The sequence below is a fragment of the Macrobrachium rosenbergii genome, chromosome 1 (assembly GCF_040412425.1).
Source record: "Macrobrachium rosenbergii isolate ZJJX-2024 chromosome 1, ASM4041242v1, whole genome shotgun sequence".
Lineage (NCBI taxonomy): Eukaryota > Metazoa > Arthropoda > Malacostraca > Decapoda > Palaemonidae > Macrobrachium > Macrobrachium rosenbergii.
The window spans coordinates 29886708-29914207 of NC_089741.1; the positions used below are offsets into that span (position 1 = coordinate 29886708).

The window sequence follows — 27500 nt, forward strand, 5'->3', positions numbered from 1 at the left end:
TATATATATATATATATGTGTGTGTGTGTGTGTGTGTTTGTGTGTGTATGTATGTATGTATATATATATATATATATATATATATATATATATATATATATATATATATATATATATATAAATAAAATTGTTGAATAACCATGAAACCCTGAGAAATAATTGAAAAGTTATATATATTTATATATATATGGAAATAATTGAAAAGTAATATATATATATATATATATATATATATATATATATATATATATATATATATATATATATATATATATAACTGTACATACACACACAAACACATATATATATTAAAAAAATAGTTGAAGCTAGGCAACCTGAGAAATAATTGAAAAATATATAAATAAACAAATATATACAGTATATGTGTATACATACACAAACACATACACACACACACACACACACATATATATATATATATATATATATATATATATATATATATATATATTTTAATAAAATTGTTGAAGGCAGGAAAACCCAGAGAAATAATTGAAAAGATTGCGATGAAATATGAGAGTCTGTGGTATTTCGGCCCTATTCAGCTTGTGCTTGATATCGACGCAAGCGTTGATTTACTCCCAAATACATCTAACAATATTTCATCCCCTGTTTTTGCGCAGTTGGAGAAGGAGACCCTTCCCTCAATAACATTTCTTCGTTTTTACCATTTTTCTTTATTGTTTTTTCTTGTTTTTTTTTTTTTAGATTTTTCGGCAGATATGACGTCAGTTGGGCTCTTTTTGTATTATATTTAAGAATCGAGTACGTTTGCTATGAATGTCGATATTGAAATTAAAATTTTTGGCTTCCCAGTATTCTTGGGGATATTCATAACTGTATGTGTATCTGTATGTATATGTTTGTATGTATGTGTGTATTATATATATACATACATACATATATATATATATATATATATATATATATATATATATATATATATATATATATATATATACATACATAAATACATACATACATTTATATATATGTATATATACATAAATACATACATACATTTATATATATGTACATATATATACAGTATATATATATACATATATATATATATATATATATATATATATATATATATATATATATATAAAAATTATATAAAAGTATACATACATATATATATATAAGTGTGTGTCCTTTCTCTCTCTCTCTCTCTCTCTCTCTCTCTCTCTCTCTCTCTCTCTCTCTCTCTCTCTCTCTCTCTCTCTCTCTCTTTCAGTACTCCAAAGACTCGCTCTTTCTCGGGTCTCCATTCATTTTCCTTTAAGTGTAATAAGAACCTTTTAAAGATATTGGTTGAAGGTGTGTTGCTCCTTCTGAACCAGTGCTCTCTCTCTCTCTCTCTCTCTCTCTCTCTCTCTCTCTCTCTCTCTCTCTCTCTCTCTCTCTCTCTCTCTCTCTCGACTAGTATTACTTTCGTTTGGTTCTCTTCTTTCTTCTATTTCTTCGTTTTCTCGCGTTGTGCTATTTTCTTTCATCGTTAATATTCTCATATTAAGGTATCTTTCTCGTTAATGCTCTCTCTCTCTCTCTCTCTCTCTCTCTCTCTCTCTCTCTCTCTCTCTCTCTCTCTCTCTCTCTCTCTCCTCGTCATTCCCCATCTCTTGTTGTCAGTTTAGTTTCCCTTTCTGCCTCAAAATCTTCTGAATTATTTACCAACTGCACTGTACTCTTTCTCTCTCTCTCTCTCTCTCTCTCTCTCTCTCTCTCTATATATATATATATATATATATATATATATATATATATATATATATATACATACACACACACACACACACACACACACACATATATATATATATATATATATATATATATATATATATATATATATATATATATATATATATATATATATATGGTACATATACTGTACATTATCATCCCTTCTCTCGCTCTCATATTAAATTTTCTACTTCTTTCAACTTCTCTTCCTCGCATTCTGTCATCATGCCTGTCCATCTTCCTCTCATTTGTCCTCCTTTCATTGAATGGGTTTCATTTGCCCTTCCACCTTTAAGAGGGGTCATGATAGGTCATCCCCTGGAAAGGGGAGGAGGTCACATTTACACTCTTGATGTGACTCTGGTCCTTCACTATTTAGAAATCATCATTTTTTATTAATTTTTTAAGTAATCACTCCACACACTTTTATCTTCACGGAACTTTAAATGCTTTCTTACCAGTTGTTTTATTTTTTGTCAATAATCGGTTTTTATTGATTCACCTTTCGTCATGTAATTCGCAATTTCTACGAATCTACGTCAGTAATTTCATTATCCTTTTTTTATAAATAATCACTTCACACTTATCTTCACAGAACTTTAAAAGCTTTCTCATCTGTTGTCGTTTTTTTTTTCGTCAATATTCGGTTTTTATTGATCCGCCTTTCGTCATGTAATTCGCAATTTCTACGAATCTTCGTCGGCAATTTCGGAATTTTTCAGAATCTTTGCCAAAAACTTAAGACATTTTTGTATATCTTTTACCACAGTGCCGTATTTATTCATTGTTATTTATTGGCAATTTCATATTTATTCAATCTTGGTCTGTACTTTTGTGTTCACTAGCGAATTTTGTCGGGAGTGTTCCACTTAGAAATTAATCTCTTTGAATTTGTTGTTATTTATAATTTTTGACCTGCAATATCTCACTGATTCATAAATGTTACAAAAGTTTCAAATATTGAGGTTCTACAATGAGCCAAAATTTCATTGTAATATATCACTTTAAAACGTCTAATATTCATCAATAAAAAGGGTGAGTCATAACGGAGGTAGGATACACGCACACACACACACACACACACACACACACACACATATATATATATATATATATATATATATATATATATATATATATATATATATATATATACATACATACATACATATACATACAAACATACAGGTCATCATTTTAACTTTAGACAGGAAGAAAGTATTGGTGGTGAAAATTGTTCGTCATTTGCTTGATGAACAAATCCAACTTTCATATCACTCGTTATTATTATTATTATTATTATTATTATTATTATTATTATTATTATTATTATTATTATATTATTATTATTATTATCATTATTATTATTATTATTATTATTCAGGAGATGACCCCTATTCATATGGAACAAGCCCACGGGGGCCATCGAAATTCAAGTTTCCGAAGAATATGGTGTTCATTAGGAAGGGTAAGATGACACCCAACGTATGATTTTGCAAAGATTTTACATAATTCGTTCTCGACAGATTCAGATAACAAAAATAAGACACAATCAGTGTTAAATACCCTTACGTTATAAAAAAAAAAGTTCTGAATAAATATTATTCAAAACTACTTTAGTAACGATAACGGAATTGGAACTGGAATATAAAATTTAGGCCAGAAGCCAAGCGCTGGGATCTGAGGTCTTTCAGCGCTGAAAGGGAAATTGACAGTAAGAGGTTTGAAAGGTGTAACAAGAGGAAAACCTCAAAGCCGTTGCGCTATGAATCAATTGTTAGGAGCGGGTGGAAAGCACGACCGAAGAAAGAGAATATGAACGGGGGTGCAGTAAAAGGAATATAAGGGGATGCAGCTAAGGGGACAGGGAGAACGCTGCGGAGAACCTTAAGTCGTGCCTACAGTGCACCGCGTGAGGTGCAATGATGGCTTTACCTCCCTACGGGAAGTAACGATAACAAACTTTCATAAAATATATTGAATCAATAACAATTTCTGCTACATTTCAGACAGCTAATCCTCTCTCTCTCTCTCTCTCTCTCTCTCTATTATATGAATAATTACTGATTTGTCTTTTGCTTGGTCTTACCAAAAAATATCCTATGAAGAATTCTCTCTCTCTCTCTCTCTCTCTCTCTCTCTCTCTCTCTCTCTCTCTCTCTCTCTCTCTCTCTCTCTCAGGTACGCATCCCTTAATTCGCGAGGCAAACCATCGGAAAATATCGTAAGATCCTCCTTATCAATTTGCCCTAACTTACGGCGTTCCCGCGGCGGGCCCCGGGCCAAATTATGCAAATTTCGGCACGAAAAAGTAAGCTATGACCTCCATTTGGGATATGGCGTGTCTATAAAAGGAGTCACTTTGCTTGCGTATTGCTTTGGTGTAAGTAATTGGAAAAGCAGAATTTCCCTTTTCTCTCTCTCTCTCACTGTTATCTCGTTTCTTACTCTTCCTTTGAATTATCCTGAATTATCCTGAAGTGGTTGTTTAATTTCTGTTCCATAGACGTGTCTGTGTCTGCAGACGATTGTGAGGTGGGTGTCACTGTTTGTAGTTTGGGCAAAGAGGTTAGATATGTCTTGGTATGAAGATTTTTAAAGTATTACGTTGTACTAATTTCACTGATGTAATACTCTCTCTCTCTCTCTCTGTTTACACACACGAGCACACATGTACAAATACACACATTATATATGTAATATATACTAAACACATAAATACAAATGTATATTTACATGTTTTTCAATGCCAAAGAAGAGAGGAATTTCAATTTCAACCTTGACAAGTGAAATCCACGCGTCATTTCAGAGTTGGGATATTTCTTTCAGATTTTGGAAAATAAAGTCCACCGAAATCTTTCCGGAACATATTCCTTCGTTATGTGTTTATGCATATTGTGCGCTCCGCCTTTATTTTCTTTTTTCGAATATTATTCTTACTGATTTTTAAAGCAAAAGGAGAGAGATATTTCATTCTTGAAGACAAAGAAAGATTTTGTTGGAAAATCTCTATATTAAAAAAAATCTGAAAAAAATCATCCAAGAGAAAAATCCACTAAAAAAAATCGAAAAAAATTATTCAAGAGAAAAAACCCAATAAAAAAAATCCAAGAGAAAAACCCCACTTGCCCCAAAGTCACAGATCTGAGCGCTAAATCATTTTAATAGCTGGTGTGGTAACAGTGAACTCTGTATTTGTCTTCAGAAGCTAAAATATCTCTCTCCTTTTGCTCTTAAAAATCAGTAAGAAGAAGATCTAAATAAAAAAAAGAAAGACAGAACGCACAGTATGGATAAACACAGAATGAAGGAATATGCTCCAGAATTAATTTTCTGGATTTCATTTTCCAATATCTGAAAGAAATACTCCGACTATGCAACAACAACGCGTGGATGTCACTTGTCAAGATTAAAATTGAAATTCCTCTCTTCTTTAGCATTAAAAATAAAATAAAAAATTAAGAAAAAACAGTGCGTGAGAATACACTCTAGAAATACGAAATACTAAAACCTCTGAGAATTCATCAGGATTCAACAAATTCATTCACATGATGACAAGAGACTCCAGTACAATATCATTGTGGATTTCCAGTGACTGGTTTGTTTCGTAGGTCTCGTCTGCTTTCCATTACACACACACACACACACACACACACACACACACACACACACACACACACACACACATATATATATATATATATATATATATATATATATACATATATATATATATATATATATATATATATATATATATATATATATATATATATATATAGATATATATATATATATATATATATATATATATATATATATATATATATATATAATCATACACTTTCTTTCTTAGAAACACTACGAACGATTAACCTATAAAAGAAATAGCACAGTTTAAAGACATTTATTTCTCTAAATAAGGAGACGAGATACCTTGCAATCTGATGAAGACTTAAGAGAAAGTATTGTTGCATAAGGCTTTGTTTCATCTTCTTAAAAAAACGAATTTGCAATCAAGCCAGTCGAGTGCAAAACGTAAATTTCCAGAGGAAAGTATTCAGTATAATCTGTAAATTTTCTTTTAGGTAACAGCTTCGAATGTACAGAGTTATGCCAGGAGAATCTAATCGAGTAAATCAAATGTCAGAATGAAAATGAAAATAACAGTACGTTTGAAGTATTCCATTAACACCCACTATAAAACTGCTTAGAAGTCAACACCGTTGACCTTCCGCTACTTAATCAAGATTTGAGGTCACAACTCATATACTGACACAACAACTCCAGCCTAATTCTTAAGTGGGCCATGCATTCCGACCCCCTCAAATTACCCGACAACACACCGGGATATAATTTCACACCTAAATGCGCCCCCTGCAATATTTCACGTGACGTTGGTCGGACCAGCTGAGTGATTTTCCTCAGCGGTAACTCGTCCGCTGCCCAGTCTGTAATTTGGGATCGATTTCTTTTAGTAATTGCAAAGCAGAGGCGAATTACAAGCGTATCGAGTAACGAGGTACCGTGTTCACACAGGTGTATCACAGGTAACTCATATAAATCTCAAGTGGGTCCGGCGCTTCCGAGTTTCATGTTTCTGAGTGCGAAGTGATATTATCACTATTATCACTATTATCAAAAGCAGATTCATATTTTTGAGGTGCCCGTTCCCACAAGATCCGTTTGTGAAATGGGTGACGAAAGATGGGGAAGGGGGAAGTGTTAAAGATGTTGGAAAGCTAGGCGAGAGAGAAACTAAAGGAAACGGATAATAAAGTGGAAAAGAAGCCGAAGAAACGATGCGAAGAATCATTAGCCATACCAGACCTATATAGTGGAATATTAATAAATTATTTGTGGAAGCAAAAGCATTTCGAATCGATCGGAATTACAGTTCGATGTCTTTCGTTTTGCCAAAAAAAGTTAAGAGGGTTTAATATCTGCATCGCTCGCTACGCCGCCATATTTCAAGAAAATTGTAATACCCAATTTGAAGGAATAACCCAGTCGACCGTGTAAGCCAAAATGAGTAGACTAATTGAATAATTGAGGAAAGAAAGAAAATGAAGGAAACAAGTTGTCTATAAACAGAAGAGACCCACATATATCTATAACCCACTTGATGCTAATCAATTATATTACTAGACCGTATCTCGCTTCGCAAGACGTGGAGAGTTGTTCGCACTGTAAAGTTGTTCGTGCTATAACGCAGGAATCGTACTGTAACGTGGGGAATTGTTTGCGGGTGTAACATGAAGGACTTTTGCGCTGTAACGTGGGGAGTTCTTCGCACTGTAACGTGGGAGGGATTTGTTTGCACTGTAACGTGGGGAATTGTTTGCACCTGGGGAATTGTTCGCACTGTAACGGGAATTGTTCGCTCTGTAACGTAACGTGAAAACGTGGGGAATTTTCGCACTGTAATGTCGTGTAAATGTTCGTTCTGTAACAACGTTCGCGCAGCAACGTGGGAGTATTTCGTTAACGTGGGAACACTGTAACGGTAGGGAATTGTTCGCACAGTAATGTCGGGAAACTGTTCGCACTATCATAATGGAACTGTTCGTACTGGCAATGTTAGGAATTGTTCGCACTGTAATATGAGGAATGGTTCACTGTAATGTCGTGAAATGTTCGTTCTGCAACGTGGGGAATTGTTGACACTGTAACGTGGGGAATTGTGCGCACTATAATATGGTGAACTGTTCGTTCTGTAATGTGGAGAATTGTTCGCACTGTAATGTGAGGAATTTTTACACTGTAACGTAGGGAACTGTCCGCACTGTAACGTAGAGAACTGTTCACAAGGCTTCCAGTATCCACATAGGAGATAAGTTTTATGCCAACGTCGCTGGAACTATGATTTTCCAGTATGGATATGCTCAGTATTCTAAGATGGTTTATAGGTTTCTAGACATTTGAGAAAGTTGTATATACAACATTTAGCAACATGACTAAATAAAACATTAGGAAATTAGTTTCTTTGGGAATCCGCAACCAGAGGAAAACGAAGAAAGAAATCTTATATATGATAGTCACAAACCTCAATATCATATATTTTTTTATTCCTATCCGGATAGGACACTTGGATTTGGCCTTGGGTACGAAAGAAATAGGATACTTTAATGCATGGACAGTCTCTCTCTCTCTCTCTCTCTCTCTCTCCAAGAGAGAAACTCTTTCTCTCTGCATGATTAAAATTAATTTAGTCTTAATAAATAATAAAAATGGTCTCACGAAATATATAGTATGTCAGTAGTGCTTTATTGAATTAATTTAATGTTGTTAATAAATAATAAAATAAAATTTATAGCATTATATAGTTGAATAAGTAATTTATATATATATATATATATATATATATATATATATATATATATATATATATATATATATATATGTGTGTGTGTGTGTGTATGTATATTATTATATATGGATAAATATAAAATATATATATATATATATATATATATATATATATATATATATATATATATATTTACGTAAATATGACATATATGTATATATATATATATATATATATATATATATATATATATATATATATATATATGTATATATATATATATAAATAATTTACCGTTACATTAGCCAATGGGATGGCTATCCTGTTACCCCCATTCAGCCCGGAATAGAAAATAACAATAAAAATTACACACATAAAGAAAGAATAAAATCTGCCAAAGAATATTTCTTATGTTGTTCCAAAGATACAGTTGAAAATAAGTAATTTAAATGCAAGGGACATATGTACACACAAATGAAGAATAATAAAACTATAAGAATATGTATATAAATATATATATATATATATAAATGCAAGGGACATGTCACGAATAAATATAATCAATCAAATATAGGAAAATAAAGGCGATAATATAAATATAATTTAAAATATATAATAAGAATATAATTAATATATAAATATAAAATATCAAATATATATAAGAAATATACCAATATAATTTAATGTTATATAATGGATAAATATGACATATATGTATATATATATATATATATATATATATAATATATATATATATATATATATGTATATATAAATAATTTACCGTTACATTAGCCAATGGGATGGCTATCCTGTTACCCCCATTCAGCCCGGAATAGAAAATAACAATAAAAAAATTACCACACATAAAGAAAGAATAAAAAATCTGCCAAAGAATATTCTTATCAAAGACCAATAAAAATAAATTTAATCTCACAATCAAGAAATTTAATCTCGCCGAGGGAAAATGAAGAATAATAAAACTTTTAAGAATCCACCAAATGCACCCACAGACTCTCATAAATGCAAGGGACATGTCACGAAAAATGCAATCAATCAAATCACAGGAAAAGAAAGGCGAGAATATGAAAAGGTTTCTGGTAAAAATGCGCGGAAGAAAAAAAAAAATCTCGGCGCTGAAAGAATCTCTGTTCTGGTTTGCGTTGAACTGTCGAGGGGAAATAAGTGGGATTTTATCATTGACAGCTGGAACAAAGGAAAGCATTTTTGAGAACACAATTTTCGCTTTCCACCAGAGCCGATTGACTTTCATAACCCGAAGGGGCCAATTAACTTTGATCGAGGAGAGAGAGAGAGAGAGAGAGAGAGAGAGAGAGAGAGAGAGAGAGAGAGCATGAAGGAATGATAATGTGCAGTATATGTACCCAATATATAAATGTCTATTTAGAGAGAGAGAGAGAGAGAGAGACCATGAAGGAATGATAATGTGCAGTATATGTACCCAATATATACTGTAAATGTCTATTTAGAGAGAGAGAGAGAGAGAGAGAGAGAGAGAGAGAGAGAGAGAGAGAGAGAGAGAGAGTCAAATGGCTTTGCGTACAGAGAGAGAGAGAGAGAGAGAGAGAGAGAGAGAGAGAGAGAGAGAGAGAGAGAGAGAGAGAGAGAAGACAAAAATCCAGCAACAATCTCCAGTACTCACAATTCATATCTAACGTTATACTTGACGAAACAGGCGTGGAACCGTTGAAATTCGACGCTCGACACTCGAAGATGGCGTGCAGGTGGTTTCTACGCAGGTGCGCTATTGAGGTCGTGATCTGGATGACCCCACCTGCCTGCTGCGTGACCTCGGAGCGCCTCTCCTTCCCGTTCATGTACCACTCCACCTTGGGAGGCGGCCGACCTGCCGGCGGAGAATGAAGGGGCTTTTCAGATCATATCAGGTGAGGGAAGAATTAATGTTCATTTCATATCAGGTGAGGGAAGAATTAATGTTCATTTCATATCAGGTGAGGAAGAATTAATGTTCATTTCATATCAGGTGAGGGAAGAATTAATGTTCATTTCATATCAGGTGAGGGAAGAATTAATGTTCATTTCATATCAGGTGAGGGAAGAATTAATGTTCATTTCATATCAGGTGAGGAAGAATTAATGTTCATTTCATATTAGGTGAGGGAAGAATTAATGTTCATTTCATATCAGGTGAGGGAAGAAATAATGTTCATTTCATATCAGGTGAGGAAGAATTAATGTTCATTTCATATCAGGTGAGGGAAGAATTAATGTTCATTTCATATCAGGTGAGGGAAGAATTAATGTTCATTTCATATCAGGTGAGGAAGAATTAATGTTCATTTCATATCAGGTGAGGGAAGAATTAATGTTCATTTCATATCAGGTGAGGGAAGAATTAATGTTCATTTCATATCAGGTGAGGGAAGAAATAATGTTCATTTCATATCAGGTGAGGGAAAATTAGTGTTCATTTCATATTAGGTGAGGGGAAATATTAATGTTCATTTCATACTCGGTGAGGAAAATGGTCATTTCATATTAGGTAATGGAAAGAATGAAGGTTCATTTCACATTAGGGGAGGAAGAAGTGAAGGTTCATTTATATTAGGTGAGGAAAAAATGCCCATTTCATATCAGGTGAGGGGAAAAATGAAGGTTCATTTCATATGACGTGAGGAAAAATCAAACTTCATTTCATAAGATGTGAGGGAAAAAATCAATGTTCATTTCATATCAGGTGAGGTTCATTTCATAGGACGTGACGGAAAAATGAAGGTTCATTTCACATGAGGTGAGGGAAAATCAATGTTCATTTCATATTAGGTGTGGGAAAAATGAAGGTTCATTTCATATGACGTGAGGAAAAATCAAAGTTCATTTCACATTAGGTGAGGGGGAAATGAAGGTTCATTTCATATCAGGTGAGGGAAAAATGAAGGTTCATTTCATATCAGGTGAGGGAAAATGAAGGTTTATTTCGTATTACGTGAGGGAAACAATTAATGTTCATTTCATATCAGGTGAGGGAAAAATGAAGGTTCATTTCATATGACGTGAGGGAAAATTAATGTTCATTTCATGTAACGTGAGGGAAAAAATGAAGGTTCATTTCATTTGACGTGAGGGAAAAAATGAAGGTTCATTCTATATTACGTTGAGGGTAAAAACGAAGGTTCATTTCAAACCAGGTGAGGCGAAAAATGAAGGTTCATTTCACATTAGGTGAGAAGAACTGAAGGTTCACTTCATGTCAGGTGAGGAAAAAATGGTCATTTCATATTAGGTAAGGGAAAAAATGAAAGTTCACTTCATATTAGATGAAGGAAAAAATGAGGTTTCATTTCATATTAGATGAGGGAAAATGAAGGTTCCTTTGTTACCTTGTGAGGACAAAAGTGAAGGTTCATTTCTGACCGTATTTCATTTCTATTATTTCTTTTAGTTTTTAATTTTGTTTTATTTCTCATGTTGTACACTCAACATTTATTCTTACTGTCTGTGCAACATATTAGATTTTATCTTTGTTTTGTTTTGCCGTACATTATTTCCTTCTCTGCTTCAATATACTTATCTTTCTATCCATCTAGCTATCTGTCCCTCAGTACATCTAACTACACACACACACACACATATACACACATATATATATATATATATATATATATATATATATATATATATATATATATATATATATATATATATATATATATATATATATATATACACACACTAGCTGACACATCCGGCGCTGCCAGGGAAAACTCTGAATGACAACCGATAAACTCTCTCTCTCTTTCTTCTCCCTGACACCCCCTCTACTCTCTCTCTCTCTCTCTCTCTCTCTCTCTCTCTCTCTCTCTCTCTCTCTCTCTCTCTCTCTCTCTCCCTTTCCTGTTAAGATAGTTGCTTCAATTACATTGCCCAGTATTTCTGACAATTTATATTTCACCCCTTCTCAACCCCCATTCCTATCGGGGCTGAACTTGGATTTAAATGGCATCTGGAGTGTCATTATTCATCTGAGCAACCTCGAAACCATGGATTAGACACTAATATCTGTAATTTTTTAACACTATTTTTCACCCCATCTCACCCCCACTTCCTATCACGGCTGAACTTGGACTTACATAGCATTGGGAGTGTCACTATTCATCTCAGCAACCTTGAAAACTATGGATTAAACCAAGGCTCCCCAACCTTTTTGCATGAAAGGGCCACATTACCATTCCAAATACAGATATTAGTGTCTAAACATCGGACACTAATATCTGTTGTTTTCAGTTATTTTTACATGTCACCCCCTTCCCACCCCCAACCCCCTTTGGTGCCACTGATGTCTTACCCCTACAGTATTCGTTTCCAGATAGTAAGTCATATGTACAGCATACCTAAATGAGGTATGGCAAACCCATAGAGTTTACTTAGTTACTAAGCCTATGGGCAGAATCAGCCCCGTTTCAGGGAAGCCCTTCCCACCCCCACCCCCACCCCCTTTGGTGCTAGTGATGTCTTATCCCCACAGTATTCTTTTCCAGATAGTAAGTCATATGTACGCCAAGTTTGGCTAAAATTCCTCAATGCATTTCAGAGTTATCCTGGAACACACACACACATACATCCATTTATATACATATAAGTGTGTGTGTGTGTGTGTGTGTGTGTGTGTAAAAGGAGGTATTTTTTTTCAAATGGATATAGTTCTCTTACAACTAGCATTAACTGAAATGAATCTCTGTCAAATATAAAATAAAAAATAAAACCGGGTTATTCCTGTCAACGTATGCATAAATTATCTTGGTTCCAGTAAAGCCCGTTGCTTGACCAGATAAGAGTTTCCTCTCACTAACAACATGGCATTTGAACTACTGATAGGTTTCTCCTGAATTATGGGGGGTTGGGGTGTGAGGTGGGGGGCCTGAGTCCAGGGGCTCCTTCAACCTGGCATCCTTTCAGTGACATGTCTGTGCCTTCCTCTGCCAGAAAGCTCAATCCATCTTCCTTTCGCTTTCTCTCCATTGCTTTCTCCAGGCCTGGATTAAAGAAAGGGAACTTTTTCCTCTGTCCCGATGGCATTGGCGATAAAAAAAAAAAAAATACCAGCTTTTAAGTATCGCAAATATACATCATGTGCTAAGGCATCGCCAAGGTTTGAATTCTGCCAGTGATACTAAGGGCGTCAAGTAAAATGTTCTCACTTGCGTCACGTAAAACGCCCTTACTTGCGTCACGTAAAATGTCCCTACCTGCGTCACGTAAAATGTCCCTACTTGCGTTACGTAAAATGGCCAGAATTTCGCTCAAATATTTTTAATGGTGTTTGGGGTAATTTCCACATCATGAAAGCTGAAAACATAAATAAAGTGGTGTGTGTGTGTGCAGGTTTAGATTAGCCAGCACGGTCCCTTGCCCAAATGGCGTTAAATGGAATCAGGGGCACGACGTGGACCTATGGAATCGAGCCAACCATTACGAAAGCCTCACGAATTGGCCTTCAGTCTTCATAGAGCCTGATGCGCCGTTTGTTTTGAATCAGTAATCTCTCTCTCTCTCTAATTTTCATGGAACTTGATGTGCAGTTTGTTTTGGATACAACCTCTCTCTCTCTCTCCCTCTCAATTTTCACAGAACTTGATACGCAGTTTGTTTTGGATACCTCCTCTCTCTCTCTCAAATTATCATAGACTTGATACGCAGTTTGTTTTGGATACACATCCTCTCTCTCTCTCTCTGTCTCTGTCTCTCTCTCTCTCTCTCTCTCTCTCAATTTTCACAGAACTTGATATGCAGTTTGTTTTGGATACCTCTCTCTCTCTCTCAAATTATCATAGAACTTGATATGCAGTTTGTTTTGGATACATCTCTCTCTCTCTCTCTCTCTCTCTCTCTCTCTCTCTCTCTCTCTCTCTCTCTCTCTCTGTATAGTCTGTATAGTTTCCTGTATGTTATTTGGGACGTCTTCCTTGAAACATAATTGCCACCCCAGCCTTTGCATTGAGTATAACGACTTCGTACAGCATGTATACTGTACTCTTCAATTACTGTCACATAACTCATTTTAAACGCATGAAAACGGTAACCCTGAATTCCTTCTGTTTGTACATAATCGCTGTTTTTGCCATCATTTCCTTTCTAATTAACCTTACGCTTGACAGCCCTTCTCGTAAATTCCCCATGACGAGGAACCTCTCGTGGAAAGTGCGGAATTAACAAGTGGGAATTATATTCGTTCGTTTTTAGAAGCAATATACCATCTAGGAATTTGAAATGGTTTAGATCTTGTTTGTAGTTTTTTTTTTCATGAAGGTCTCGTTAAGCATAATTTAACGTGTATTTATATGGTTTATAAGTAAGCTTGTTACTTATAGTTCCCGACAGTTCCCGGATAAAACTGTGACGTGTAAAATTAACGATAAGCTATCTTACTTACAGCCTTGAACCTGTGTGGTTTATGTGTGTGTATATGTGTATGTATGTATGTATGTATATATATATATATATATATATATATATATATATATATATATATATATATATATATATATATATATATATGTGTGTGTGTGTGTGTGTGTGTGTGTAAATGAATGAATCTAGAACCTAAACCATCCCCTTCTACTGAAGCCTAACACTAGTGTGTGTGTGTGTGTGTGTATGTATGTATGTATGTATGTATGTATGTATGTATGTATGTATGTATGTATGTATGTATGTATATATATATATATATATATATATATATATATATATATATATATATATATATATATATATATATATATATATAAAACCTCCCCATTAGCAAACTCTCATCCGTGGTGTGAGCAGCATGGCCCCTGACAGCCATATTTAAATCGGAACCGAAACCCTTCATTTTCGCGTCAGGAATTCCTCCAGTACATGGACGCCGTAACTTTCCCTGTTCCCTAGTTTTCGGAGTTCGGACCTCCTACCACCTACGTCGGCGACGGGACAATAAAAGACCGGCGAAAGGTGCCATTGCCGAATATGGCCGGTTGTCTAACTTTTATTGGTAATAAAGCCTAAAGTTGCAGTTCCATCTGTCTCTCTCTCTCTCTCTCTCTCTCTCTCCGCTAAAAATTCGTCGCGTGAGAGACGGGTGTGTGCTCCCCTTTCGTCCATGCCTTCGATATTCCGGCGTTTGTCGATTGTTTTTTTCGGTATTTTTTTGTTTTTGGTAAAGTGGTAGTTTTCGTACAACCCCTGGAGAGTGTTTGCGTGCAGGGTTATAGCTGGGTATTTTTTGGTAAAGTGGTAGCTTTCGTACAACCCCTGGAGAGCGGTTGGGTACTGGGTTATAGCTGGGTATTTTTTGGTAAAGTGGTAACTTTCGTACAACCCCTGGAGAGTGTTTGGGTACAGTGTTATATACCGTTGTTTTTTTTTTTTTTTTTTTTAAAGTGGTGGGGTAGGTGCAACCCCTGGAGAGCGCTTGGGTACTGGGTTATACCTTTTAGCTGGGGTTCCTCTATTCCCGTTCTTCATCTAGTTTTGTTTTATTTACGTATTCCTTTAGACCCCATTCGATGCGATGAAGTTTATCACAACGAGAAAGCTTGGCTTATGTTATTCAGTAACATAAAATCTTTAAAAACGTTTCCCATTCCTAAAAACCAATTGAGAACCTGATTCACTACGTCTTTTAAGAAATAATTTTAGGAAGAAATGGCTTCTATGGTAAAATTCTGAAGATGAAAAATACCTGATGTGTACCTTTGGACTATTCCCACCATCAGGGGTGAAAGAGAGAATGATGGAGATATTGCATCAATTAGAACTTGATTAATTCTTGGATCTTACTGGCTAGGGTTCCAATGATTGTTTTAAGCATCAAAGTCTTTTTAATTTTTTTAAATTTTTTTCACAATCATCAGAAGTGCAAGAGAAAACGATGAAGATACTGTATCAAGTAATATTTGATTAAACTGTTTTTTTTTTTAATCTTGGATCTTACTGGCTAGGATTTCGAAGGCTGTTTTAAAGCATCAAAGACTTTTAAATTTTTTTTATTAAATTATTTTAATCACCATCATCAGAAGTGAAAGACAAAATTATGAAGATACTACATCAAATAATATTTGATTAAACTATTTTTGCTGATTCTTGGATCGTACTGGCTAGGATTCCAATAACTGTTTTAAGCATCAAAGACTTTAATATTTTTTTTTTCAATTTTTTCAATCACATTCATCAGAAGTGAAAGAGAAAATTATGAAGATTTTGCATCAAATAATATTTGATGAAACTAATTTTTTTTAATTCTTGGATCATACTGGCTAGGATTCCAGAGACTGTTTTAGCATCACAGACTTTCATTTTTTTTCAATTTTTTAATCACAATCATCAAAGTGATAGAGAAATGATGAAGATATTGTATCAATTTAGAACTAGATTAAACTGGCTAGGATTCCAATGACTGTTTTAGGCATCACAGAATTTTATTTATCTTCTTTACTTTTCAATTTTTTTTACTCACAATCACCAGAAGTGAAAGAGAAATTTATGAAGGTATTGCATCAAATAATATGTGATTAAACTATTTTATTTTTAATCTTGGTTCTTACTGGCTAGGATACCAATGACTTTTTAAGAATCAAAGACTTTTAATTTGTTTTTATTTTTCATTTTCTTTATCGCAATCATCAGAAGTGAAAAAAAGAAAATTGTGAAGATATTGCATCAATTCAGAATTAGATTAAACTGTATTTTTCTTTATTCTTGGATCTTACTGGCTAGGATTCCAGTGACTTTTAAGCATCACACTTTTAACTTTTTTAATTTTAAAATTTTTAAAATCACAATTAAAAGGTGAAAAAGAAAATGATGAAGATATTGCACCAGTTCAGAATTAGATTAAACTATATTTCTCGTAACTTAGTTCGTACTGCCCAGGACTCTAATGACTCCTAAGCATGCAAGACTTCAAAAATATTTATTTTTTTAATTAAATTTTTTTTTTTTTTAGTGGGGACGCGTGGCGTCTTCAGGGCCCTCTGAATAACTTCCCATTTCTTGGAAAATTTCCCTTTGATGCTAAGCGCAAGATCCTGGAAGCTCTGTCTTCAGCAAACTCATGACAAAGTTTAGCTCACAATATTTTTTTTTTTTTTGGCTGAAGGAGCTGGGGGGGGGGGGGGCCGGTTACAACGGTGTTTGAGTGAGATAATGTAACCGGAATAGTTAATTTAATACGCAAGGAGTGAGTTAATGCAACTGGAACAGTTAATACGGAAGAAAAGTGAGTTAATGCAACTGGAACGGAACGGTTAATACGAAAGGCGTGACTCGACAAGACTGTGTGGTTTTTCACAGTTAAATGCAAACGGAAATCACATGGGCAAGTTTGGTAGAATATGATGCATTTTGATTTTCTGTTGGTGGTTTTTATCATCATTTTTGTCAGAAACTGTAGATTTTATTGATATTTTCTTGAGAAACTGCGGTTTTTATTGACATTTTTGTGAGAAACCGCGGTTTTATTGGTCTTTTTTTGACAAATTCCGGTCTTTCTTGGCGTTTTTGTGAGCAACTCCGGTTTTTATTGGCGTTTTTTGAAAAACTGCCGTTCTTATTTATTTTTTAACTCCGGTTTTTATTCGCATTTTCATAAGTAACTGCGGTTTTTAATGACATTTTTGTGAGAAACTGCGGTTTTTTATTGGCATTTTTGTAAGAAACTGCGATTTTTATCGGCATTTTTGTGAGAAACTGCATTTTTATTGACATTATTTTGAGAAACTGCGGTTTTATTGGCAATTTTTGTGAGAAAATGCAGCTTTCATTGACATTTTTGAGAAGCTGCTATTTTCATCGGCTTTTTGTGAGAAACTGCGATTTTTATTGTCATGTTTTTGAGAAACTGCTGTTTTTATTGACATTTTTGGGAACAGGTTTTTTTTTTTTTTGTTTCTGTTGATGGTGATTTTTGTGAGAAACTGCGGTTTTGATATTCCTTTCTGTTAGTTATAAGCATTTTATCTGCATATATTTCGAAGACGGCAATTCTGACGTTCGTTTATTTTGGAACAGATTTTTCGGTTTTCAAACTTTTAAATTTATCTTTCATTGCTATTAGAAGGAACGGTTTTAATCGTTAACTGTGTTAGCAAGGGACATTTCTATTTCAAGCTCTGCCAAAAGTAACGTTATTTATCACCACTGATGCTTCTATCTATTAGAAACAACGGTTTTATTCTTCACTGATGGTTGAAATATCCAATTTATTAATCATTTAAGTTGGAAAAGACGGCTGTAAGTAAAAATGCGCCGAAGTCTCTTCTGCACAGTCGAGTTTTCTGTACAGCGTATAATCAAGGCCAACGAAAACTGACCTACCTTTCGGTTGTCTCGGTATAATGGTGTATGAGCCGCGGCCCATGAAACTTTAACCACGGCCCGGTGGTGGCCTGTCCTATATCGTTGCTAGACACACGGTTATGGCTAAATTTAACCTTAAATAAAATAAAAGCTACTGAGGCTAGAGGGCTGCAATTTGGTACGTTTGATGGCTAGAGAGAGTGGATGATCAACATACCAATTTGCAGCCCTCTAGCCTAAGTTGTTTTTAAGATCTGAGGGCGGACGGCCAGACAATAGTTTTCTTTTACAGAAAACTAAAAAAAACCTGTTAATTTCTGTAGGAAAAAAAAACAGTTTTAAAGTATCTCCCCGTTACTGCAACGCTTTTCCTTTTTCTCTTGTCACGTCTGGGAATTTTCTACCTTCCTCCATATCTTCTGAACATAATTTCGGTTGTTTCCCGTGTGAGTTCTTTTGATTATAAAATGACAGTATGCAAGAGTGTCGTAAAGCCCCCACATGCTTAAAAATGGCACAAAATGTAAATGAATGATAATAAAAAATTAAACTTCCAGTGAAGCCCAGGCCTAGCAATGAAAAGCTCCAAAGAATTGTGAATCTTATAAAAAAAACTCCCACACAAGTGTAACCCTTGAAAGAAAAACCACATGGAGGTGAGAGACTAGCTAAATAATAATAATAATAATAATAATAATAATAATAATAATAATAATAATAATAATAATAATAATAATAATAATAATAAACGGTCCTTCCGAAAAAAAAATTAAAATGACAGACTAGCTAATTAATAATAATAATAATAATAATAATAATAATAATTAGTATTATTATTATTCAAAATAAACACACCAATAATTGTGGGGACAGTCTGAATTACACATTTATTTAACCCGAAACAACCATAATGAATCATTGCAGACAGTCAAGTTAAATTAAATACCACACCGGCAATCATCGTTATATATAAACTGGCGTAGGAAATAACTGATCCCGGATAATTAAGAAATCAAAGCAAGATTATCTGATAACACGTTCGAATATTTCACTCACATCAAAGGACTTGTTTCTAAGATGGCGTGATAAAACTGTCATTTTCTATCATATTTGTTTTTTAAGTTTATTTCATCTGAGAGCAATTGCTGTTTCAGTTACAGTATATTTAATTGATAATTACATAACATAAATGAGAGTAATTGTTATTTAGTTATAGTATATGCAAAATCTCAGATTCTCAAGGAAGTTGATATGAAGTAAAACAACAGTTCAGATTCTCAAAGAAGCTGATATGAAATAAAACAATAATTCAGATTCTTAACGAAGCTGATGTGAACTAAAAACAACAATTCAGATTCTCAAGGAAGTTGATACGAAATATAACAACAATTCAGTTTCTCAAAGAAGCTGATACGAAATAAAACAACAATTCAGATTCTCAAAGAAGCTGATACGAAATAAAACAACAATTCAGATTCTCAAAGAAGCTGATATGAAATAAAACAACAGTTCAGATTCTCAAGAAGCTGATATGAAATAAAACAACAGTTCAGATTCTCAGAGAAGCTGATATGAAATAAAACAACAATTCATTCTCAAAGTTGATATGAAATAAAACAATTTTCAAAGAAGCTGATATGAAATAAAACAACAGTTCAGATTCTCAGAGAAGCTGATATGAAATAAAACAACAGTTCAGATTCTCAGAGAAGCTGATATGAAATAAAACAACAATTCAGATTCTCAAAGAAGTTGATATGAAATAAAACAATTCAGATTCTCAAAGAAATGATATGAAATAAAACAACAGTTCAGATTCTCAGAGATGATATGAAATAAAACAACAGTTCAGATTCTCAGAGAAATACCAAATAAAACAACAATTCAGATTCTCCAAGAAGCTGATATGAAATAAATCAACAATTCAGATTCTCAAAGAAGTTGATATGAAATAAAACAATTCAGATTCTCAAAGAAGCTGATATGAAATAAAGCAACAGTTCAGATTCTCAAAGAAGCTGATACAAATAAAACAACAATTCAGATTCTCAAAGAAGCTGAAACCAAATAAAACAACAATTCAGATTTTCTCAAGAAGCTGATATGAAATGAAACAATTCAGATTCTCAAAGAAGCTGATATGAAATAAAACAACATTTCAGATTCTCAGAGAAGCTGATATGAAATAAAACAACAGTTCAGATTCTCAGAGAAGCTGATATGAAATAAAACAACAGTTCAGATTCTCAAAGAAGCTGATATGAAATAAAACAACAATTCAGATTCTCAAAGAAGCTGATATGAAATAAAACAACAGTTCAGATTCTCAGAGAAGCTGATATGAAATAAAACAACAATTCAGATTCTCAAAGAAGCTGATATGAAATAAAACAACAGTTCAGATTCTCAGAGAAGCTGATATGAAATAAAACAACAGTTCAGATTCTCAGAGAAGCTGATATGAAATAAAACAACAATTCAGATTCTCAAAGAAGTTGATATGAAATAAAACAATTCAGATTCTCAAAGAAGCTGATATGAAATAAAACAACAGTTCAGATTCTCAGAGAAGCTGATATGAAATAAAACAACAGTTCAGATTCTCAGAGAAGCTGATATGAAATAAAACAACAATTCAGATTCTCAAAGATTGATATGAAATAAAACAATGATTCTCAAAGAAGCTGATATGAAATAAAACAACAGTTCAGATTCTCAGAGATGATATGAAATAAAACAACAGTTCAGATTCTCAGAGATGATATGAAATAAAACAACAGTTCAGATTCTCAGAGATGATATGAAATAAAACAACAGTTCAGATTCTCAGAAACTGATACAAATAAAACAACAATTCAGATTCTCCAAGAAGCTGATATGAAATAAATCAACAATTCAGATTCTCAAAGAAGTTGATATGAAATAAAACAATTCAGATTCTCAAAGAAGCTGATATGAAATAAAACAACAGTTCAGATTCTCAAAGAAGCTGATACAAATAAAACAACAATTCAGATTCTCAAAGAAGTCCAAATAAAACAACAATTAAGATTTTCCATCAATTCAGATTCTCATAACTGATATGAAACAAAGCAATATTCAAAGTTTAAGTTCCATCATTTCTCTAACCATTCAAAACACACACACACACACACACACACAAATATAACACGCATGCGCACAAACGCTTCTGAGAGCTCGGACCAACAATAATTCTAGTGCGTGGAATCCGCGAAACACTCCCGTACTCCATTTGCATCCGGGACCGTGTTTTATCATATTGGAGCCGTGTTCACGTCCTGGTCTCATCCGATCACACCCCGACTTCGCTCCTGTTCGGGCACCGTTCGATTTCGGCGGGACTCGAACAGTCATTTGTCCGGAGGGAACGGTCCAACTGTACCCCTTCGACACGACATGGAGAATTCTCTTGCTTCGGAGGATGTACGGGAACTCGGCTGCAGCTGGCCAATTCTTTTTGTTGATGACGACACACACACACACACACACACACACACACACACACACACACACACACGCACAATATATATATAATTATATATATATATAATATATATATATATATATATATATATATATATATATATATATATATATATATATATATATATATATATATATATATATATATGCAAACATACGTATTTATACATATGTCCATGGTATAAGGATGTATACTTATGGACACATATACATACATACATGCATGCATTTACATGTATACATAAATATCCATTACATTACGTGCATGCATGGATGCACTTGATGGAAATATTTGGCTAGAAATCTTTATGTGGAGCCCCCACCCCAAAAAAAAAAAATTTGAGTAAATTAATCATTAAACAAATAAAAAAATCGGCATGCAATTCGATGATAATTATTAAACGCTGTGAGACTGATATTATCCTACATGTTAATACTATTCATAAATAATCCCTCTAAGTATTATGGGGAATATTTATCTATAATCATAATATTTCGATAACAGAGATCCTTTAAACAAGTAATCTATAAATGTCGCAATCAAATACCTCTATAATAAATATACACACACTCTAAATCCTCAAATTATCTTGCAATGGATGTTTATAGGAGGTGTTTATAGATAACAGTTCGTTCTTCCTGTGAAAAGTGTTTGGAAGTGAGTGAGTGCGTGCTTGCTTACACAGTGGTGTTTATAGGAGGTTGTTATAAGCATCTGGCTGTTCCTTGCCTGTACGAACTTTCCTCCGAGTACTTTGCATAGGAGTAGCAAAATACTATGTACAAGAGCCTCCTATAAACAAGAACATAACTTGCCAGCAAGTCCTTTCTTCGTTGAAACAACTCCTATAAAATTTCCATAGGTTTGAACAAATTTTTCTCTCTAAAAGCCTCCCATAACTTTCCTTAAGTTGGAATAAATTAGATTATTAATGCTTCCTATATATTTCCATAGATTGGGATAAATTTCTATACGTTGGAACAAATTACCCCTATAAATATCTAACTATGAATATCCTATACAAACAAACGAGAACAATGGCTTTCAAACTCGAGCAAGTAAGCAACAAATGAAAAACATAACATCCTACTCGTAAATGCCTTCAAGAAACACATCCCTATGCAAGCAATCAAGAAAACACCCCACCTGTAAATGCCTGCTAGAAACAACATGCCTATGCAAGCAGTCAAGAAGAAACATTCCTGTGCAAGCAGTCAAGTAAGTAAGAAAGCAAACAAAACATCCCACCTGTAAACGACTCCGAGAAAACACACCCCAACGCAAGCAATCAAGCAAAAAAACCCCACCTGTAAAAATGACCTCACGAAACACATCCCTCTGCAAGCAAGCAAGCAAGGGAAAAAAACAGTCACTTACCTCCGAGAACTTTGCACAGAAGCATCAAAGGGTCGCCTTCGTTGTAAGGTCCGATGATGGCCGCAGCTCCGCTTTCGGTCGTCAGCAAATGACCCGTTTCATTAAAGATCTCGGGTTTGTTCGGCGGAACTGTATCAAAGAGAAACGAAGAAGAATGAGTATTTTACGAAAATAAAAATGGGTGAAAATCTCTGGGGAAAATGAAGAAGAAGGAGAGAGAGAGAGAGAGACAGAGAGAAGGAGAAACCGAGCGAGGAGGAGGAAGCGGAAGAGAAGAGGAGAGAAGAAGAATGAGTGTTTTACTAAAATAAAAATGGGTGAAAATCTCCTGGGAGAGATGAAGAAGAAGGAGAGAGAGAGAGAGAGAGAGAGAGAGAGAGAGGAAGCGGAAGAGGAGAGAAGAGGAATGAGTGTTTTACTAAAATAAAAATGGGTGAAAATCTCCTGGGAGAGAGATGAAGAAGAAGGAAAGAGAGAGATAGAGGGGAGAAACAGGAGAGGAAGGAAGAGGAAGAAAAGAGGAAGGAGAAACAGAAGCCGAGTAGGTTCCAGAACGAAAAGAAGAATGAAAAGAATAATGAGTAATTAAAAGAAAAGAGAAAACGGTGAAAATCTCTTGAGAGAGAGAGAGAGAGAGAGAGAGAGAGAGAGAGAGAGAGAGATTTTCTGGGTAAGGTTTGGGAAAAAGACACAGGGTGGGTGGTGGGTGTGGAAGGGGGAATGGGAGGGGAAGGGAGGGGAGGGGAGGAGAGAAAATCCTGAAAGGTATCCGAGAAAGTATAAAAGTATAAAAAAAAAAAAATATCTCGGGAGAGCTTTTAACAAATGGTGCTAATTAAAGTCTGCTTAGCGAGACGCCGAGGTTTCTGGATCTAAAGAGATGAGGTGGGATAAAAAAAAAAAAAAAAAAAAAAAAAAAAAAAAAAAAAAGAGATAATTGCAGGATGGAGAGAGCTCGGAGACGGAGCTACGAGGAAATAAAAATAAAAAGTGGTTGAAGACGTCGGTGGAAAAACAGAATGAAGAGAAAACCAGAGCGTGAAACGAATGAAACTCGAAAGGAAATTTATCATTTTTGAACATCATTATTATTTGAATACTTTTTTCATATATTTTAACAGTTTTCAATATTTAATATATAATATCTTAATATTTTTCATATTTTAATTTTTTTATATTTAATGCTATAATATTTAATATCTTAATTTTTTTCTCAATTATTATTTATATTATTTTTCATATTTTAATATCTTTTATATATATCTAATGTTTTAATATTTAATATCTTAATATTTTTCTCAATTATTATTCTAATATTTTTAATAGTTAATATTTTTATATTTAATGTTTTAATTTTAATATTTAATACCTTAATATTTTTCATATTTTATTATTTTTCATACTTAATGTTTTATTTAATATTCAACATCTTAATTTTTTTAATTATCTTAATATTTTTCATAACTTATTATGTTTTTATGTTTTTCTATTTAATGATTTAATATTTAAATACTCTAACATTTCTAAAATTATTATTATTCTAATATTTCTTTACTATTTCTCTAAACACGAGTACGTATACTGTATTCTGGGGTTTGGTTTAGATTAAGACGGCCTTATGCCAGCACGGGTCTTTGCTCTTGAACACCTCACTACACACAGATTGCCTAAGGCAGCCTCATAAGTGTAGTAACGTATTCAAGGAGAATAACTGTCCTATCGTGGGCCTCGTATTCGCGCAACCAGCCGAGACGTATATTCTTGGGACTAAACTAATAATTTCTATACCAGTGTGACAATAAAAAAAAAATATATTAACATTAAACGACTGCGGATACAGCGAGCATAATAGCGAAAAAACAGTAGTCTCTGTTGGTTGGGGGAGTCATGAGGTCCACAGCAGGCCTCTCGTTTCCTTTCACACTTTACAACGCTTAAGAGTAAGTGCCGGAAATCACAGCTATGCCAATTTCCCTTAAACACTTCTGATTCTGAAATTCCATGATGTTATCTATTGTATACAGTGGATACATAAATTTCAATTTTTCACTGGGCAAAAAATATCAAGTTTCAAATGTTGATTAGAAAAAAATAATTTTTTCAGATGTTTACTGTATAAACAACTTCCATTCTAAATGTTGATCGGGCAAAAATACCCACGTTTCAAATGATGTAAGGGCAAATATACCCAAGTGATGACTGGTAAAAATCCTGAGTAATGAATCAGTATCGGGTAGTATAAAGAAATGCAAGAAAATAAAAAAAAAATTATTTAGAAACCCAAAGCGTCTTACACTTTGACAAACACTTGAAAGAATTGAAGGCATTTATCATTCTTGGCTCTGTGTACGAACTCTTATTCCTCTGAACTATAAATTTCAGTTTTATTTGTTCTCTCTGTTCTTATGTTACGTCACACACGCATGCGCAAGAAATCTACAGCTACAGATACATTTCACGGAGGCAGAAATAGCAGAAATGACAAAGAACACAAGAACATTGTCTTAATAATTTAAGTTTGATGACTTATGATACAAAAGTGACAAAACTATGAAAGCATATGTTTCTGTCCAATAGGGAGAGTGCTCTGTAAGGACTGAGTTTCTGTCAAATCCCGTCAAAAATTATTTGAGAACAGAAAAATCTCTGTCATAATGTAACTGACAATATGTGAGAATTAACTGAAGTTTCCGTCGACAATCTGACATATAATCTGTAATTAAAAAAAATTTTTCTGCCCAGTTCTTTCACAAATCTGCTAAATGTTATAGTAATAATTCCTGTTATATAAAGACAACAGTCTGTAAGACTTTACAGAAAGCTTTGTCCAATTCAAACAAAATTCTGTAAGGAATAACAAAGAAAGTTTTGTGTCACAATCTGTTAAAACTTTGTATGAAAATTCAAAGAAACAATCTGCACTTGTAACAAAAACAATCGATGTGGTACTAATTAAAAATTTAATTCAAATGATGTTAAGCATTTACATTAAAGTATGTCAAATTCTGACAAACAACACACCATAAAGTGCCTGGTAAACTCTGACTAAGAACCGGTCAGGAAAAACAGAAAAATGTCAGTCAGGTTCTGACAACAGGAAAATGTCAGTCAAATTCTGCCAACAGAAAAGTATCAGTCAAATTCTGACAACAGAAAAATGTCAGCCAAATCCTGACTACACAAAAATGTCGGTCAAATTCTGACAACAGAAAAATGTCAGCCAAATCCTGACTACACAAAAATGTCTTTCAAATTTTGACAACAGAAAAATGTCGGTCAAATTCTGACAACAGAAAAATGTCAGTCGAATTCTGCCAACAAAAAAATATCTGTCAAAACTCTGAAAAGGGAAAAATATCAGTCAAATTTGGGCAAAAGAAAAATGTCAGTCAAATTCTACCAACAAAAAAAATGTCAGGCAAATGCTGACAACAAGAAATCTGTGAGCGGTAATGTAAAATTCTCTCGCATTCTGACAAACCTGTGAGAACTAGAAAAACAAAATCCAATTCTGACAAACAACCTGTACAAACTCATTAACTTGACAAAGGAGGAATCAGAGCGTGGCGTTCGCCATTGTATCGCCTTGTGACCTTGAGACAAGAACACCAAGGGACGTGAACCTTCTGCAGGTAACTGATTATTCTAATGAAGCCGATGAATAAAACATGGAACAAGCATATTAATATGGCGGTATTCACCTGGAATGTCATAGCTCAATTCGCTTGCGGTTCTTGGTGGTACGTTGGATACGAGGATAGTTTGAGCAACAAAGAAGAGAATGGCGTTGCAGTCTCTCTCTCTCTCTCTCTCTCTCTCTCTCTCTCTGTGTGTTCGTCTGTGTCTTATCGCCCAGCCCGGGGAAAATTTCTTATGATCAGTACTTGAAGATATATACTTAAGAACGCGACCTTCTTAACAAGAATGACGAGAGAGAGAGAGAGAGAGAGAGAGAGAGAGAGAGAGAGAGAGAGAGAGAGAGAGAGAGGCAGAAGTCAGTATCATCTTTTCAATTTACCCTTATAGCGAACTCCAACCTCTCTCCGTTTTTATTTTTTCCTATTTAGTTTTGTCGCTTTCTCCATCAACATTTTGCTTTAGTCCAAATTAAATTTGCTTAAAAACAAGAAGATAAAACGAGCAACCGAGAGAGAGAGAGAGAGAGAGAGAGAGAGACTTCATTATTATTCATCCAATCTTTCCCTGCACTGACCTCAC

The 27500-nt window shown here is 34.1% G+C and overlaps 1 protein-coding gene across 2 annotated transcripts in view; it reads right to left on the bottom strand.

Moving 5' to 3' along the window:
- LOC136845373 (nephrin-like) overlaps positions 1–27500 on the bottom strand; it is a 1223962-nt gene that overhangs the window by 266062 nt on the left and 930400 nt on the right. For both annotated transcript variants that reach the window (XM_067115676.1, XM_067115641.1), the window contains exons 4-5: positions 23283–23411; positions 9744–9947 (exon numbers count right to left, since the gene is read on the bottom strand). In XM_067115676.1, coding sequence (XP_066971777.1) covers positions 9744–9947; positions 23283–23411 — 333 coding nt within the window. The remainder of the gene's footprint in view (positions 1–9743; positions 9948–23282; positions 23412–27500) is intronic.